The sequence below is a fragment of the Sceloporus occidentalis genome, unplaced genomic scaffold, assembly GCF_023333645.1.
Source record: "Sceloporus occidentalis isolate IW3139 unplaced genomic scaffold, rSceOcc1.0.p SCAF_3, whole genome shotgun sequence".
Classification (NCBI taxonomy): Eukaryota; Metazoa; Chordata; class Lepidosauria; order Squamata; family Phrynosomatidae; genus Sceloporus; species Sceloporus occidentalis.
Window position 1 is genome coordinate 233878228 of NW_028316983.1, and position 18492 is coordinate 233896719.

At 38.7% G+C, this 18492-nt stretch overlaps 1 protein-coding gene across 4 annotated transcripts in view; it reads right to left on the minus strand.

Annotated features, from left to right (window-relative positions):
• FAM91A1 (family with sequence similarity 91 member A1) overlaps positions 1–18492 on the minus strand; it is a 50176-nt gene that overhangs the window by 27996 nt on the left and 3688 nt on the right. For all 4 annotated transcript variants that reach the window (XM_089517915.1, XM_089517917.1, XM_089517914.1 and 1 more), the window contains exons 2-13: positions 16191–16275; positions 15232–15383; positions 12544–12601; positions 10729–10796; positions 8689–8802; positions 7671–7761; positions 6227–6289; positions 5377–5483; positions 4204–4242; positions 3974–4086; positions 3119–3237; positions 2441–2553 (exon numbers count right to left, since the gene is read on the minus strand). In XM_089517915.1, coding sequence (XP_089374041.1) covers positions 2441–2553; positions 3119–3237; positions 3974–4086; positions 4204–4242; positions 5377–5483; positions 6227–6289; positions 7671–7761; positions 8689–8802; positions 10729–10796; positions 12544–12601; positions 15232–15383; positions 16191–16275 — 1122 coding nt within the window. The remainder of the gene's footprint in view (positions 1–2440; positions 2554–3118; positions 3238–3973; positions 4087–4203; positions 4243–5376; positions 5484–6226; positions 6290–7670; positions 7762–8688; positions 8803–10728; positions 10797–12543; positions 12602–15231; positions 15384–16190; positions 16276–18492) is intronic.

The following is an 18492-nucleotide window of genomic DNA, read 5'->3' on the forward strand; positions in this document are numbered from 1 at the left end:
AATGGAGGCTTTGGGCCTTTTTGATTTGTGCTGTTGGCCAGTAGGTGGCGCTGGTCGCTTAGTTTTTGTCTTAGCAGCAGCTGCAGAGGAGCCCGGGAGACTTTTCCCGCCCTTTTTGTGAGGCTTGAGGGCAGTTTTTCTGGGGGTGAATTTTCCCCTTTCAGAAGGAGGGATGGAATCCAGGGAGGAGCGGGCAACTGGAGAGGAGGAAGAGGAAGACCTTGTCCTGATTGGGGCTCTCTGGGCAGAGGCAGGGATGCACTGGGCTGGAGCTGGCTGAGAGGTAGGGAGGGAAGGCTGTCTCCTGTGGTCTGAAATGCTGCCAGTCATCCCCAGAGAGAGGGGAAGGGCTGCAGGACAGGGCTGTTGGCCAGATAAAGCTGCAGCTTGGAAGGAGATGAGGGAAGCAATTATGGAGGAGAGCTCCGGTGGCAATGCTTGCAGCGGGGGGGCCAGTTGGGTGGGGGTAGTACTCACACCCTGTTCTGAGTCCTCCAATGTGGCCCGGGTCCGGTCCTTTTGCTGGAGGGTGCAGTGGGGCCCCTGTAGGTTCGGAGACGAGGGTTCTCCCTCCTCCGACCTGGCCCTGGCAGTCCTAGCAGCAGGCTCTTTGTCTTCATAGGGGCTGAGAGAGTGACTGGGTTGCTCTCTAGCCAAGTTCAGGGAATCACAGGACATGCCTGGGCTGTCCTCCTGATCCCCAGCCCCTGACATCGTTGTTGGTCCCCTGGCAGTCCAAAGAGACAGGAGAGGGGACAGATAGGAGGCAGAGGCAAAAGGAACAGGAGAGAAATAAAGTTGTTGTTTTTGTTGTTGAAAGAAATAGAGGAGGAAAAGCAGCAGAGCTGATCTGAAAGCGTCTGACCAGAGCAGAGGCAGAAACGAAACTGAAACTTGCTTTGGGGGTTAGTCCTATCCTGTGGACACGCCTCTAAAGTTTTGTCTACTTCCTGCCTGACCTAGAGCGAGCCACAGGGTCTAACCCATACATCAAGGATGCCTTCTCTCCATCGCTGGAAAACTGATTATCTTTTTACAGTTATCAATATGATAGAATACTGCAGTTTTCTAAAATTTGTCTCTACTCCTATCCTGTTAAAATCATCACCCATCTGCCCACATTCTTGCCACCCAGGAGAGTGTAAACAAGCTGTAATACCATATCTAGGTAATCTTTGACACCCACTGATAGTAAAGACAGCAACCCCTGGGGAAGGAAAAAATTACAGTGGACCCTTGTTATACGCTGGGGTTTGGTTCCAAGATCCCCCGTGTATAACAAAATCCGTGTATGTTCAAATCCCATTAAATATAATGACATAGCAAAATGGTGTCCCTTATAAAAAATGGGAAATCAAGGTAAATTTATACTTTTTTGGAACATTTTCAAACCATGTATGCTTGAATCCGTGTATAAAAAATCCATGTATAAGAAGGGCCAACTGTATATTGCTAATATATTATGCAATATATTATGTTATTACAAATATATTATATTTAGTCCTGCCCTGGATTGCCTCTTGCTTTGTAAGTCATTTTAAAATCATGTTCTTTAGTTCTTTATCCTTGTTCATCGACCCAATATCCATCAGTAAAAAACTATGAATACAGACAAGGGGCATATCTACTCGGGCCATTTACAGCTATTCCTGACCTCACTTTGCCCTGTCCACACAAGGTAGGGCCAAAGGCCTGGTTCAAGTGCTGACTGTCTTTACTTGGAAGGCCAGTTCTACACCAAATCCAGGCCATCCGTCCCTTAATCCAGTTTAAAAAAACCTCACCATTTGCTCCAGATTTTCCAGGAAAATCCAGAGCAATGCGGGGTAGCTGTTTAGACAGCATCCTGATGTGCCACTTCCTCCACCAGCATGTGTCATTTCCTTCGAGGTTCACAATGAGGCACCAAGCTAAGTGATCGATATTGAAGAAGCAATGCGCCCTAGCTTTGGCGGGTGGTACAATGGGACTCCTGTGTAGATAGCCACCCAGTGTTGCTCTGGAGTGCCCAGGGAATGGGGGAATTTAGGGCAGCCTTGGGGCCAGAATACTCTGGCTGCTCCCAGAGTATTCTGGCCAGTGGAGTCCTGCCCTAGATTGCCTCGTGTTTTGTAAGAATTCAAAGACATAGCATGTTAGTCTGCAGAATCAGTTTGTAGAGAGATCTTGTAGCACCTTTGAGACTAACTGAAAGAAAGAAGACAGCAGCATGAGCTTTTGTAGTCTATGAAAGCTCATGCTGCTAACTTCTTTCTTTCAGTTAGTCTCAAAGGTGCTACAAGATCTCTCTACATCATGTTTTGTAAGTCATTTCTAAAATCAACAAACATGCCAGTTTCATTTTAGCAAAGGACCTATTCGAAAATTTCTTTTAAAAACTTCATTTCTATCCAAAGCCAAGGAATATTTTTATAATAGTAAGGTGAACAACTTGACTTACTGGCGAGAGATTCCCCATCATTAAAAATGCAGTAAGAGTTGAATCAAATAGAAAAGCAATGCGCTTTGTGTGTCCACCAGACAAATTCAGGCTGCTCACACTAGCAGTATCACCTAAGAAATCAGAAGAGAAAAGCAAGAAAATAATTGTCAACTTCAAACATTTGACACATAATAAAGATATAATTGGCGTGCAAGCTGTGTGTCATTAGACTTCCCTATAGAACTTGCTCTGATTTGTTTGATATAATTGGATGACATGCTCTGATGTTATCCTTGTAAGTAAGTCCCTGAAGCTGTTACTGCCCCAGTATAGGCAGACAAGTGCTGCTCCACTATGGCATGAAAGAAGCTCAGAAAGACTGCATGTTTTTCACTACCTCTGGTACTGCAATTGGTAAAATTATTATCATGTCCCAGAAAGGCTTGGAGATCTAGCACCAGATAACTTACGGAGAACTTGTGGGAAATTCGACATTACTGCAGGAACAAGCCACTGGGTAGGGAAACATTGCAACTGAAATAATTTTGAAATAACTGTAATGGGTAGACCAGACTTGACCACCATAAATCACACCACAGAATCTCATGGCAGTAAATGAGAGGTATTGGCATACAGGAGGATAAAGAGGAATGCACTGTAATTTACCAAACTAGCAAGTAGTGCTATATTGCTCACCTTGGTCATCCTGACTGTTTGTGTCTGTATCCGTAGCTGATGATCCAGCCTCCTGTACAGGACTCCTGCTTTCTCCACTGTCCCAAGATAACAGCATCTTTTGTGGATCCAAAGTAGTTCTAACAATGGAATAAGAACCACAAGGAGAGAAGAAAAACTATGATCAATTAGACCAAACAAATTTACCTAACCCAACATTCTCCTTCCCACTTTGGCTCAACCACACATCTCTTGGAAAGCAAGCCTACAACTAGAACAAGAGATCAACAATGCTGTTCCACTGTTGTTCTCTAGCAGCTGGTCTGAATAATAGATGCAACAACAATAGGCAAAAGTGTTCTTCATCTCAAAATAAAGAATAATGACAGAAATCTCCATAATCTTAGCAAAACCAGTCTGGCTTTGGTCACAGATTAAAGGCTTTATAGTCTCCCTTCTTCTCCTCTACATTTTGCACATTCCTCTGAAACCCTGACTAAATCAGTACATTATACGGCTAGAGATTTTGTTGTTTGATCAGGTAGACAACTTTCAATAAGCGTAATTAAAAACGAAAAGCACACATTCATTTTGTGAGGCTATTTTTATTTCAGTGTACTATTATAACAGGGAATGTACATGAAAATATTCAAGACAGACTTTTCTTTGTAAAAGCAAGTGTTAACTTTTTAGCCTAGCTCTAACCAGGTTTAATAAGCAAGAATTGCCTCTGAATTCTATGGTATTTAGCCACAGGATAGTATGTACAGGATTGAACACTTGATCTGTAAACTTCAAAATGTTGTTCATGTTTGCTTTTAAAGTACCTATACTATACTCATGTATACCCATATACGTAAACACCCACGTACTTACTTCAGCCTATTTATAGATGGAACATTCCGCCATGATGAATGAAGATTATCCAGATTTATTACTTGGCCCTTTTTATGGGCAAAACCTAACCGACAATACATGGAAACAGCATTCTAAGGAGAAAACAACATTCACAAATCAGCACTTTGCTTTAATAATTCTGAAATGTGAGGAATGAAGGGTGAATCCCCCTGCCAGCCTTTAAACGATTTAGACTAGTAGAGACTTACCTTCACCAATGAAAGGTCTATCTCAAGGACATTTGCAAGCTGAAAGTATACAAAAAATAAATAAGGATTAGTCATAACTTACTGATTAATCAAATTAGTGTCACACTTTCACTCAAAATATACCAGGTTTTTGGAATAGTCAACAGTATTTGATAATAGTTAAATGATAGCTAGTCAATACATAAATTATGTCTGGCCAATTTGTCTTGCACTCCAATCTTATACTAAATTAGTTTTTTAAACAACCAACAGCCAAACATTTAACTAAGGTTTAAAAGACAGATGTACTCCAATATAACTGCAGAATATCACCTATGGAGGCTTTAAATATTTTTCATAATCATAGTAGTTCTGTTTAATAAGTTTCAAGATTTTTATTCTACTGGGATTGGGACATAGGTCTACAGTACAGCACAAGTTTGAAGAGTCAGTTTCTGCCATTTCTAATTAAAATGATCTCAGACTGCAGCTGTTGGAAATGTCTCAATTCAATATCTTAGCTGCTGTCAGAATATATAGTGAATAAACACATGGTTATTCAACATAGCTTTGTACGTTCAGATGATTGAGTTGCAAACTACAGTGATAAAAAAAATGTTACTAGTAATGGCTAAACAAAAATTATCATATAGTTGGCCCTCCATATCCATGGAATCTGCATCTATGGGGGCAATCAGGCATGGACTGAAAATATTCACCCACATATAATTTTGCTGCTGTTAATAATATATAAGTGGAAACACTACATAGGGACAAAAAACACATCACCTAAATAATGTTCACACTCACTGTGGAGTGATGGATTAGGAATGCATTGGCCTTTCCTCTCAGTCCCAGATCCACTTGAAGGAATTTTGTATTTTGGAGTGAACAATTGTTTAGGCTGGGAATCACGAACTCATAGCCCAATGTCTGCATTTGTACAGATTTGTATGATTTGCAGATTATGAATATCAGACACAATGTGCATTGGGCTTTATAGACTGGTCCCTATTTAAACAGAAAATCTGAGGTATGACATAAAGGTGACAGGGATCAGCATTTCCGTGAAAACAATTATCCCAGTTCTTGATTCCCATAATGGATTCTGAATATTTTCTTAGGATCTATCTATTCTGTGGCTTCATAACAGATGTCTATTTTCACAGTAGAGAGAAGTGATGAAAAGCTTACCTCTGCCACATTTGTGTGTTCATCTATTGAAACAAATATCTTGTATAGCAGAGTTTCAAAATAATCACCCTGAACTCTGTTCATAACAAAACCTTCAAGTGGAGGCACTGAAATGAAAAGAGTGTAAGAATACTGACGGTGATATAAAACATTGTTGATTAAAACAAAAAAGCCCAGCTTATCTTTGTATTGAACTATATGCATTAGTACATTTATTCCTGCATCCCTGTCTCAAAGAATCTGAAGAACAGAGCCTCTTGTGTCAAGTTAATTGAAATTTACAAAATGGAGATTTAGGAATACTGCATCTGCAGTACCACCTTTAAATTATATCATACTTTAAAGCCCTAAAACACCAAGATCCACATGTAAGATACCTATGCAAGCACTGTTACTGGAATTTATTTTGTAGAGACATTTTAATATTGTTATGTTTTATGGCAAAATATATTTACCTATTTATTTTTAAGCATCAGTATTACTCTCCCTTTACACTACCAGATTTTAACCTGAACTGTTACAACTTTTCTATTTAAATTTCTTCTGGACTCTGCTACATGCTTTCTAAGTAGTACTTTTCAGCACCTTCTGTAGGCCACACTAGGTCTCAAAATGCTTCTAGAAATTAAAAATCAAAACAAAGTGGCTACTTCAACATTTTTCTTGATGTTTAGGGAGGCACTACCATATACAGATATCTACACATTAATAAGCATGAACAGGGAAAGCAGAAGATAAAGGCATTTTAAATAGATACTGAGTGAGAATTTTATATTCCTTTTTATTTATTTATATTATTTATATTCTTATGTAGCATGCAGAAATCACTCTAAGAAACACTCATACTCACCTGCTATGCAACTGTCATCTGATATCGGTACGTCAAGGTAAATGAACCCCTTATTATACAAGCCTAGAAAAAAAAAAGGAAAAAGCCTTTTTACAAAAAGATGACCATCTTCACTTCTAACTTCTTCAACATTATACTCTTATGTTACACTAATGACACAATGATGAATTTAGGAAAGTGTCAGAAAACTGCATGTGGAACACAAACAGTATCACTGATGGAATTGTGCTGTCCATCAATGTCATTGATGGATGCTTGGGCTGCATTGCCAAGCAACCTGAGTTCAAGAAGGCCTGGTCCCAACATGATGAGGGTCACTACCAGCCTCCCACTTCCTGCAGGCACTTCTTAACAGTTTCATACCCTCTTGTATTCAAGTGTGAAGCCATGGAGGGGTTCCTGTGGACAGTATCAGGCCAACAGTAGCCTTGGTACATCTGGAGCAGGTCTTCTAGCAGTTGGATTGCTTTGGAATGCAGCCCAAAGTAGTTGATAAATTCCACTGAAGACTAAACAATGACACAAGACTGATGGGCAAAAATAAGGGAACATTTTAAAAAAATCTGACAGTGCTTTGTTTTTTATTTTTTTATTAAGAGGTTTCACACTCAGATAAAGTTTGACTTGAACATTTTTACTGTCACTGGTTCTTGAGCAATGAGATATTCCTGTGAAATAAATGAGGAAGTGGTGTAAGAGGTAATTAATAATGCAGGAGAGACACAACACTCCAGATTCAAACACAAATGTGTGTTTGGGAAGGGGAGTGGCATTTCAGTGAAATGCTTGTGCTTATGTCTTTGAATCAGAACAATATAATTGATTATCCTGCTTACCAAAACAGCTACATTTTGAAGTTGCATCTATATAAACAACAGGCAGGATCCAAGGGCAGACTTCCAGTGGCAGCATCCAGCAGAAACAGAAAGAAAGGTATTCCTCTCTCCCCGATGGAGGCCCCAAAACCAGCTTCAGAGAAATGTGTTGGATGGCAACTCTTGCCATCCCCTATGCTGCCCAAGGATGCTGGACAGCTGGCAAGCACCAAGTACGTGAAGGTTGTTTTACAGATTCATCAACTTTTTTCAAGTCTCAAGATAAATTACACTGGTCAGGATCCAAAGAAATGTAGAACTAGTTCAAATACCCAAGAAGAATTTTATTATCCTCTCTCTCCCCCCCTTCTCAAAGTGTCACATGACAAAAATGATTTTGAAACCCAAGAAGCCTTCAAAAACAGTTTGTGATAAAACTTCTGAGATCAGCTGCTCTATAAACAACAAAAGGGAACATTCCATTGCTCTACTGCAAGTCCCTGGCAAAAGTCTTAAGTACCTCTTTGGATCACAGCCAGCAACCAGAGTAAAAGCTTGGAAATTTATAATCTTAAATCTACTATAGCATGTAAAAAGTGTTTGTTAAAAAATGAAAAAAAAAAACTTACTGTGAACTACATTGTAGTCCAGAGATCCAGCAAGCTGAGGACCTGAATCAATGATCTTATCAATAGCAGTTTTTTCAGAGGTAGTGCAAATCTAGTAAGAAATGTTTATATGAAACCACATATTTGATTAATAAACACATTTTTAATTATTCCAGATAGCATTTAGATTGGACTGATGAAATTGCATAGCTAGCACTCACTTTGCAAGCCTACTGGTGGAGTAGAAAACTTTCAGTCAAGAGACTTTTTGTCCTAACCTCCAATAATTCTACAACTCTGGGTCATCTAAATAAATAGGCTATCAGAAGGATAAGAATGGACAAAAAGTAGATATGTCATTCTGAGTATCACTTTGGGAGAAGGTGCAATATAAATTAATAAATCAGCCACACTGGCTGGGGATTCGCAGTGTCATAATCCTGCAAGTTATCTTTTCCAGGCACCCTCTGCCATGAAATGTTGCGAATCCTATTAGTTTATATAGCTTTTAAAAGAGATCAGACAAGTTCAGAAAGTATAAATTTATCAATGGCTATTACCGTAGCCATGGCTGGTAAAAATGGGACTTTCTTGTTAAGAAGCAGTTTATCTCTGAACATTAGATGCTGAAGACATTATAATAGATGCTGATCACATTATAGCAGAAGTTGAAGTTACTAGACCACACCATCCTCTTAATGCTAATGGTATGTTTGTATCAGTAAAAAGCTATTACTAGACAATAAAATGTAATTTACAGAGGTATGTTGAAGTATTCTTCTAGCCATACATGGGATGCATTTTGACTGCTATAGCTCAACCCATAAATAGAACCCAGAATCAATAAGGCAACATGATTTGATTTTTTTTTTGTAAAATGTAATGACTGCCATAACTGCAAAGCAATTGTACCAAATACATTAGCCACAAGAACATTTTGTGATCATCAACAGCAAATATTTTTGAACTCCTGTCCTTCAGAGTAAGATAAAACTTGAAGCTCAAGTTTGGTTAAACACAGAAAATTATTTGATGATACCTTTATGTCATCCTCTGTGATGTAACCAGCTTGTACCACCCACCAAGCCTCTACAGCAATCTCTACTGGCTTCATGGGTAGCAAATCACGAGCAGTTTTCCTTCTGAAAAATTTCTGTAAATTGATACAGTCCATTTGAAATTTTGCATCTCAAAGGTAACAAGAAAATACACAATTTACTATCTAATAACAGAGAAGCATCCCCCCCCCCCTTGAATACAGTGCAATTAGGTCTTTAAATCAAAATATACCATAACTGGGGAGTGGGGAGATGTTATTTTTCATCTTTAACACCTATAAAAGATTGTGTAATGCATTCTTTAGACACTCTTTCAGTGCATTTTTAGAACATACAGGTTTACACTGAACAAAGGTGACAGATGCTAGGAACCGAAGATATAATCATTCTGCAATGTGTTTAATTTCAGACAGACAGAAAAGCTGTTCTTCTTTTCCCTTTAAACACAATCATTTCTATTTCTGTAATCTCTAAATGTATTCTGAGATGAAGGTGCCATGACTAACTGCATAACTCTAAAGATGTACTAGATGTAGGATAATCAATCATGTCTGTATGTAACAGCAACTTTCAACTGCTGTTACAGAAATTCTATAAATCTATGAACACAATTCAAGGAATTGATTTTAGCATATGAAATTCCCAATGCCCTGGGTTTAACTTTCCTGCTTCTTCCATTTACACTCCACTATAAATCAAAAACTAAGGGCACATCCAGACTGATTAAAAATACCAGAAAGTCCCATATCTTGCTCTTGTTCTTTCTGATTTTATTTTGGAGATCCATACTGTACATGTTTTGTTTATCGCAGAATATTTTCTGTCAGCTCCTCATATGAGGAGAAATTATTTATACCAATTCTCCAGGTTGGTTTACTTTGTGTGTATGTATGTGTCTTCAAGTTGCCTGTTGATTTATGGCAACCCCATGAATTTCATAGGGTTTTCTTAGGCAAAGAATACTTAGGGGTGTTTTTGAAATATAGCCTACAGCATCTGGTAGTCATTGGCAGTCTCCCATAGAAGTACCAACCAGGGCTGACCCTGCTCAACTTCCAAGATCAGATTAGATCTGGTTTAGGGTATTCCCAGTATAAAATCAAGAAGAATAGCAACAAAACCTGGGGCTTTTCAATCACTCTGGATGTGCTTTTAGAGTCTTATCACGTTACAAAAGTAAGACAAGAGGTAACAAGATAGAAGCAGCTTTCTGTTTACCTCCCCACAGCACTCCGTAGTACTTCTTTCTCCCTCCAGAGGAAGATGATTATAAAAGTGTGTCTTTTTCCAGTAAGACAAAAGGCACGCTATTATGACTATCTTTGTCAGGAATAGAATGGAAGTGCTTTAATTACATGCGGAGAGGTAAACAGAATGCCACTTCTATATCACTGCCTCACATCTTACTTTTGTAATATAATAAGGAAATCTGATGAGGACAACTTTTGTTTATACCTGTCATGTTACAAAATCACCTGCAAATACGGTTGTTTAACTCCACCCCACCCCCCCCAAAAGAGCTGATAGCAGAATTAACTGGAATGTACACAATGCCACTTACAGTGCACCCAGATGTGTGAGCAAAGCTGGGGGGGGGGGGGGGAGATGAAAACTGGCCCCCAATCATCCTGAATTAAATGGTAATTTAACCATCCTGGTAATCCTTACTGGATGGTGTTTCATATGGGGCTGTCTTTGGAGACTGTTTAGAAAATGCAGTTAGTTCAGAACAACTATACTTTTAAGATTAGCTTCAGAGAACAGCCAAGACTGATACAGCTTCAGCACTGCCAGCCCATTTCAAAGCACAAATCAAAGTACTGAAGCCCACCATTAAAACTCTAGCTATCTGGGAGTACGAATACTGGAAACCCAGGTTTTGATTCAAGAAAGCTAGATATTTTTATACCTGAGATTGACATCTTACATATATGTTCGTTTTTAAAAGGCAAGTTATGCACTTCTAGATTACATCAGAAAAAAAGTGGAAAGAGAGACCAAGAGAAAAACTGAACACTTACTTTGGATGATCTACACTGGTTCATTAAATCAATGTACTGATTTCTTCCTATGCCAAGAAGCCTTAGGCCTAGGGAAGGGGAATAAGTTTCTTAAAATAAACTTACCCTCATAAAACTTTTCTGAAGTACAAGAGTATTACTCCCTCCCAGATGATGATGGGTGCATCTGCACTGTAGAAATAATAGTTTGACACCACTTTAACTGCCATGGTTCTATCCTACAGAATCATGGGATCCGTAGTTTTGTGAGGCACAACACTCTTTAGCAGAGGCGGAAAACCTTGTAAAACTACAAATCCCAGGATTCCATAGGATGGCGCAACAGCATGTAAAGTGCTATCAAACTACATTACTTCTACAGTTTAGATGCACCCAATGTCTTCAATTGCTCCCACCTCTTTCTTACTAGAAAAGAGAAATTAATCAGTGGGGGAAATAGTCACATAAAGCCTTTGGACTGTTGGCACCAGGAGCCTTTGTTCTGAAAGCACCCATTGTTATTTGCTATTACAATGCATTTAGCTATAAGCATTCATAATGTTTCTTAAAAAAACTAACAACATGCATACTGTCCGGAGCTCTCTGTGCATTTTCAGCATGTCATCTTAGAAGCAAATTAGTTCACACTTGATTCAAAAGATGGAAATTAAATGTGAAACACATTTTTGCATTAGATTGGCCTGGAAGCTTAAAAGGCTATATAAGGTTTCAGAAAGTGCATGCTTTTATCAAAGGTCAACTTTTATCAGACAGTCAATTATCTTAGGAATTTGTTTTGGAATTCTGGGCATTAAGTCTGGGCTCAGCATATGGAGCAGTATAAAAGGGGAAGACTTGTGTTTAACTCTATGGACTTTATCACACATGAGGAATTTCTCTTCATTTTCAATGAAAAGAAAGTGGGGCCAGAATGCATTCGGGTGAAATCGCTAATTCAGCGAATTTACATGAATGTGAACTGTGTTCAAACTGGCTTCCCATTGCCCAAAAATAGCTTGCTATTGCCCAAATTTGCGTGTGGTGGTCTATCACACAATAACGTGAAACCCCATGATTGCGCTCGGACTGACTTCCCATTGCCTGAATTTGCGTGTAGTGGGTTATCACGCAATAACGTTAAACCCCATGATTGCGTTCAGATTGCCATTAGATTATACTTCCAATTTCCCTTGTCTGATAAACTCCTATAAGAAGGCCAAGAAGTGAGTGATTATTCTTCCTCTCCCTTAGGTAATATGATTAACATTTCAGAAAAATCGATCTCCATCTTCAGGTGAAGGATATACGTATGACTCAAAAGTAGCTACAGTTGCTGCAATGGAGGTTAAGAAGATAGCTAGCTTTGTACAAACCCATGTTGTGGCCTGTAGAGTGGGCTATAGTGAAATGATGTGAAGGACTAGGGATTTTATGCCCTCTGAAAGTTTTGGCCTACAAATTTCACTCAGCCACTAATGTGGCTGACTGTAAAAGATTGTGCAAGTCACAGCACAAAACATCTGGAGGGCAAAGTGCTTCCCACCCCAATGGAAACAATTAGTATGGCTAATCACTGAGAAAATAAACAATTATTCAAGGGACAAGTCATTTGATAGTCTTGTGCTTTCATTTCTTAATTGCCTTGAAGTCTTTTTTGTTCTCTTTTTTAGGTATCAGGCATTTGTTGATTCCTTCAAAATATTGTTGAACAAGTGTTAAAATTTCAAAAGGGGACTGCCATACAGCTGTCCTTTTCAAGCCAAAACATTTTTAAAGAGTGCTTTCAGAAAGAATGCTTATTTAGCATATGGAAACAAAATGGAATCACATACTTACAATCTGCAGCAGTAAAATTGGGCAATGAATCATAGCTCTTTTCACTGTTCATTATATCCTTTATAAAGAAAAAGAAATGCAGTGTCAGTTTAAATCTTTGTAGTTTCTTATCCCATAACTGTGTACAGATTTACATCAACACATGTGCTAAATCTACTTCATACTCAAACTCTAACTTGGGAGGGGTTATTTTGTTCTCTTGATTTCACAAAGTCTAGTTATAAATAAATTCCAATCCCCTCCCAGCTATCGATTCTGAAATGAGTTGTACCAAGATCTGTTGTTGTTGTGTGCGTTCAGGTTGTTTCCAACTTATGGCAACCCCGAGGTGACCCTATCATGGAGTTTTCTTGGTAAGATTTTTTTTTTTATCAGTTATTAAGATTTGTTCAGAGGAATTTTGTTATTGCCTTCCTCTCAGGCTGAGAGTATGCAACTTGTCCAAGATAATCCAGTGGATTTCTTGGCCGAGTGGGGATTCGAACCCTAGTCCCCAGAGTTGCAGTCCAATGCTCAAACCATTACACCACTCATACAAGATCTAGGAGTGGGAAAATTGTGACCTATAGGTCATGTGCAGCCCACAGCTCCCCATCCTTTGGCTGAAATATTTTCAGCTGAAAAAAGATGTTCCTTATGCAGCCTTTATTGACAGTGGTGATCTCATTGTGCTTTGCCTCCCCTACCCCCTAGCCTGGTTTAGACAGGGAAGTTTCTTTTTTCACAAACCAGAAGTGACTTCTCATCATGGTCAGGCTGAAAAAGAGGCATTACTTTGGCCTAAGTAATTTGGGTTGTTGTTGGGTCCTAACAAGACCATGATGCTCTGAAGCATGGTAAAATTATTCCTAACAGCAGGTTGAACAGCTGTGGGCAACTGTCAGGGATAATGGGGCTACATTGGTCTTTGGGAGATTTTAGAAGGCTGTACTTCCCTGATTGTTTTTTGTTTGAAAAAGCATTGGGTCCCAGTATCTCCTTCCATGGCACAAGAGCAATTTTATCATCTCTGAGTCATTTTATACCGAGAAAAGGCCTGTATTGAGTGAGTTGGGAGTCAACTTCTGGGTTGCAGAGGGGGCAAGGCAGAGCAAGATTGCCCACCATACCTGTTAGGAGCCACATAAATGGCCCTGGGGATGCACTTTACAAGCTGTTTTCAGGCTAATTGTTTTCCAATAATGGGATGGTAGTGAAGGGGTGGTGCAGCCCTAACCAGATTTGGTGGGCAACATGTGCAACTGCCAGAGTTGATATAAATTGCCTTCCCTTTTTAAAACAAAACTTTGATTTTCAGGAAGGAACGCCCTGTTCCTAATATACAACTGAAGGAAGTGAAAGTACAGAAAAATAAATGTACTGTAGACCTTCCTCAACTGAGGTACATGAAGAGTGAAGAGGGACAGACTATCATATTCAGTTCATACCATGGCACTACCATAGCAGATTGTTGGATGGGGAAGAGATTCATGTGACCCTCACAATCTTCATATCTTTGATTATGGGCCTGCCCTGTATAACTGCTCATTGAAAATGTATTTACTAAGTCACTGCTCCAAGTAAGTATACCTAGGGCTGCTGCTATACTGCAGAACTGGCACAGTTTGGCACTGCTTTAATTGTCATGGCTCCAGCCCATAGAATCCAGGGATCTGTAGTTTGTTGTGACACTAGAACTCTCTGACAGATAAGGCTAAATATGTCACAAAACTACAAATTCCAGAATTACATAGCCATAGCTTTTAATGTGGTTTCAAACAGCAATACGTCTGCAGTGTAGATGTACCTCAAGTCTCCCACTCTCTATTCTATACTCACATGTACTTTCTCAAGGACAGCCAGCAAGCTTAAAGCCACATGCCTCTCCACAAAAGCTCTGAAACCTATTCATACTAACCAATATGAAACAGTGGTAAGATGAAAGCAGCACCTGTTGTTTAAAAGATGGGCTGGATAGTCAATATGATAAATGCACTTTCCTTCTGATGAAGGTTCCTGTACTGATGTGAAAGCTACTGTGTGCTCCACTGCTGTTCTGCACATCAACAGAAGGAGGTAATACATGACCTGTTCTAAGAATTTGATGGGTTTGAGATAGATATGATTATTATTTTTAATTTATATCCTACCTTTCCTTCAATGAGCTCAAGGCAACATACAAGACTCCCCACTTTATTAGCACTAAACACTCCATAGTAGTTCTGGCTGAGAGAGAGAATAACTGTCCCCGGACCATCCAGCAAGTTTCATGGCTCAGTGGCCACTAGAACTCCCAGTCACAGTACTGTATAACATTCTAACCGCTATGAAACACAACATCTCAATTAACTAATGAAACTGTTCTCAATGGTTACCAATTTATTTTGTAACACACTATGCATATTTGCTTTGCCCATATGAGTACAAACTAGTTTTGTTCCAAATAATAATATTTGTTGCTTGGTGGGGTTGGGGGATCTTTCACTGATTATACAGTATGTTTGCTAAAGCAATTTCGATATAAGCCTAAAACCAAAATGCAGCTGCCAGGGCAGCTTGATGTAAATTGTGTTTCCAAACACTTATTATCAACAGTACTCTGGCAAAAATCTAACAATAATGGGCATGTGACTCTATTTTGGCAGACATTCTTTTATCCTGCGTTGGAAAGAATTACTAGAAGAATACAATGCAGTTCTTGAAACTCACCTCCATTATTCCTGTATAGTATGAAAAGGGTGTTATCCTTAAACCTTTCACCATGATGTCAGATAAATGGTATGGGTATAACATGAGATGATCTCTACTGTACTTTAGCAGCTCCTCATAGTATTTGCGTTCATCTTTCTTGACATGCTTAACTGAGAAAGAAAAATCAATGCTACATTTACCAACAGCTTCCATAAACTAGAATCATAGAGCTGGAAAAGACCACAAGGGCCATTCAGTCCAACCCCCTGCCATGCAGGAAATCAAAATCAAAGCATCCCCGACAGATTTTTTTCAGGTGAAAAGAAAAGCTTGAAAGAGTCCAATATAAATTTGGAGGTCCAGTTACATGGATATTGGAGTATACTCTATATACTACTAATTACCAAAGACAAAACTAGAAGAGGGAGGAAAGAATACTGAAATGTATGGCAGAGATGCAGAAAAGCTATTTTGCATTACAAAATAGTCTTGTTGCAAATATGGAGAATTCTTAAAGAGAGGACATCCAGCCCACAGTGGTTTGGGAACCTGAAACCACTGTTTCTAAAATGTAGTGTGGAATCAAATTAGGAGGAAAGGTCAACACTAAGTAGTCAATCGATCTAATTTCTATATATTTATGATTTTTATTGTTTTAAATACAACGTTAATGCATATAAGGACTTATCTCTTCAATGGAAGGTAGCACACATGTAAATAACCTTTTTGTTAAAGTTGTAAAATACATTCTGATGGAGATCAAACATTACTTATCATATACCCTACCCTTAGTTGTTTCTATGCCATCTTGTAAACTTTTACAAATATCCATAGGATGTTGTCCACTTCCTTGCTCCTTCATGTGGAGCATTAGACATTTCAGCACTGAGGACGTTTCTCAGTACCAACTATTACAGAGAACCACCTACATTTTCAAAAACATTTCCACTCTCTTTATTGTGTATTTCTCTACTCACCTAAGTTATTTCGGTACCGTAGCTGATTGCGGATACTATATAGCACAACCTGCTTCTCATATTCTCGCTGTGAGTTTCCAAGACCCTATAAAGAAACATTTATTCAGTCAAACTACTAAGAGCATCACACAATGTATTAGACAATACTATTCACAGATTATTCTGCACACACAATACTTGAAAGTAAACATCACAATAGGATTTATTTATGAGTAAATAAGCATGCTCAGAGTTATATCTCTCAGCATTTTAACACACTGCTTGGCCTATATAATCATACAGAGATTATAAAATAGTTTGAATTTTTTTTATTGACAAAATTGTTAAGACTCAGTTCATGCATTCTTTGAATAAATTACAGCTGCAAGAAAAGCACTTGAAAATGCACTGCACATAGACTCATTGCTGGTAGCATGCTGGCACTGTCCTGGTTTAGCATTTTGAAGATGAAACATAATATTTTAAATATGAGTTCACATTCTATCCCGGTGTTGTTGCAAGGAGCAAAGTAGAAGCTTCTACTACTATTTTAGAATAAACACAATTTAGTGTAATATCTCAGTTTTAAATAGTATCTAACATTACCTATGATTTGTTGAAACAAACCAGTTTCTGTTTGGATGATACAGCAAGGATATGGTTCATCTAAAAGGGAAGTAAAAAGCTTCCGAGTTCTTCCTCATGGTCATTCCAAAGCGTGTGGGTGAACAGTATTAGCACAAGGCTCATTTTTGCAATGCTGACGTAGGGTTTAGCCTTTAACTTTATGCCCCTATCAGCCTGTTCTCATGTGCTGGATCTTGATGCCAGTGCACCCAGCACTTCCATGAACCTTGAATGATTGTAGTAAGAGCTTTCCCCCAACCTCACCTGAGGGACAACTGACATTTGCAGTCTATGGGCCTAACTGCCTTTAGTGTCCCTTGAGCAGCTTGTAAGCTTAAATGCTAAGACGCTTAGGTTTCACTTGAAGGAGGAAAGAATATTTCAGAAGCATATCTGAACATGCAGTGGAAGAAGCTTACAATGTGGTCCTCAGTGCTAAAGAAGTTGCTTATTCTTTGTCTAAAAAGTGACTTTATAGTGTACACTGGATAGCCTTGAGTTTTACGTAACAGCATGGTAGATTGTTAGATTAATTCAGTTTACTTTACATGCGTACACACAGGGCTTCCTCAGTTACGGAAATAATTAACCGAAGCAAGTAAGTACAGAGCTCCTGTAACAAAACACTACATACAACAGTATTTTAAGTTTTTTTTCTTTTACATTAGCACAGAACATGTCATCAGAAAAGGAAACCTGTTTTATGATGAACAGCCTTTAAATATGTCACATAATTTCCCTATAACACAGCCTTCATTTTTAAAGAATATTTTTAAATAATTTAAAGAATAAGGGCAAAAACTTCTTCATACTACCACCATAGATATGGTATCAAACATATTGTATATACTCATGTATAAGCCTAGAAATCTTGGTAAAAAATTGATCCCCAAAAAATGAGTCGACTTATCCACTGTCAATGTAAGTACTGTACTTCCCTGGCACTGTTTTCCTTTGCTTCATCCTTTAAATTTCTTTGTTACATGCCCCTAGGTTTTACCCTTGACTTACCCATGGGTCATGTCAAAATCCATAATTCTGGCCCCCAAACCTGCCATCGACTTATACATGAGGTCAATTTATAGTTGAGTATATACGGTAATCACTGCCAAACTACCTGTACTTTTCTCAGTCTCAACTTGTATCTAGTGCTAGTGGGGAAAGTAGAACACCAATGAAAGAATGGAATGGAATAGAAGCAGTGGATATATAACACTATAAGTATCAATTTTAAAATTTCAGCTACCAAAAGCATTTACGTGCAAGTTTGCCAAAAAGAGACAGCTACCAAAAGCATTATGGGTATAACTGTCCAGTGGCAAGAAGTAATACACTTCTAGGGTTATGGACCAAGATTGTTATCTTTTGAATGCCGAAAACGAAACAACTGCAGAGGCCATGTGCAATCTCTAGACGGAGTGGCTGACAGTAATTTGTGCATGTTGACACTCCCAGACCAATATTGCAAAAGTTTAAGGCACACTGATAAAGATCAGGGGAGAGAGGAACTGCACAGTTAGCTGCAATTATCAAAATTCACTGAAGGTAAGACAACCACATCTTTACTATAATTTGACGTGTTTTGCTATTGCTATAATCACCAAACTCTGTATGCTATCTAAATGGCTAATGATAAGGTTTTAGACCCAATCCACTAACTACTTTGGATATTTCTCAAACACATATTTTGATTTTC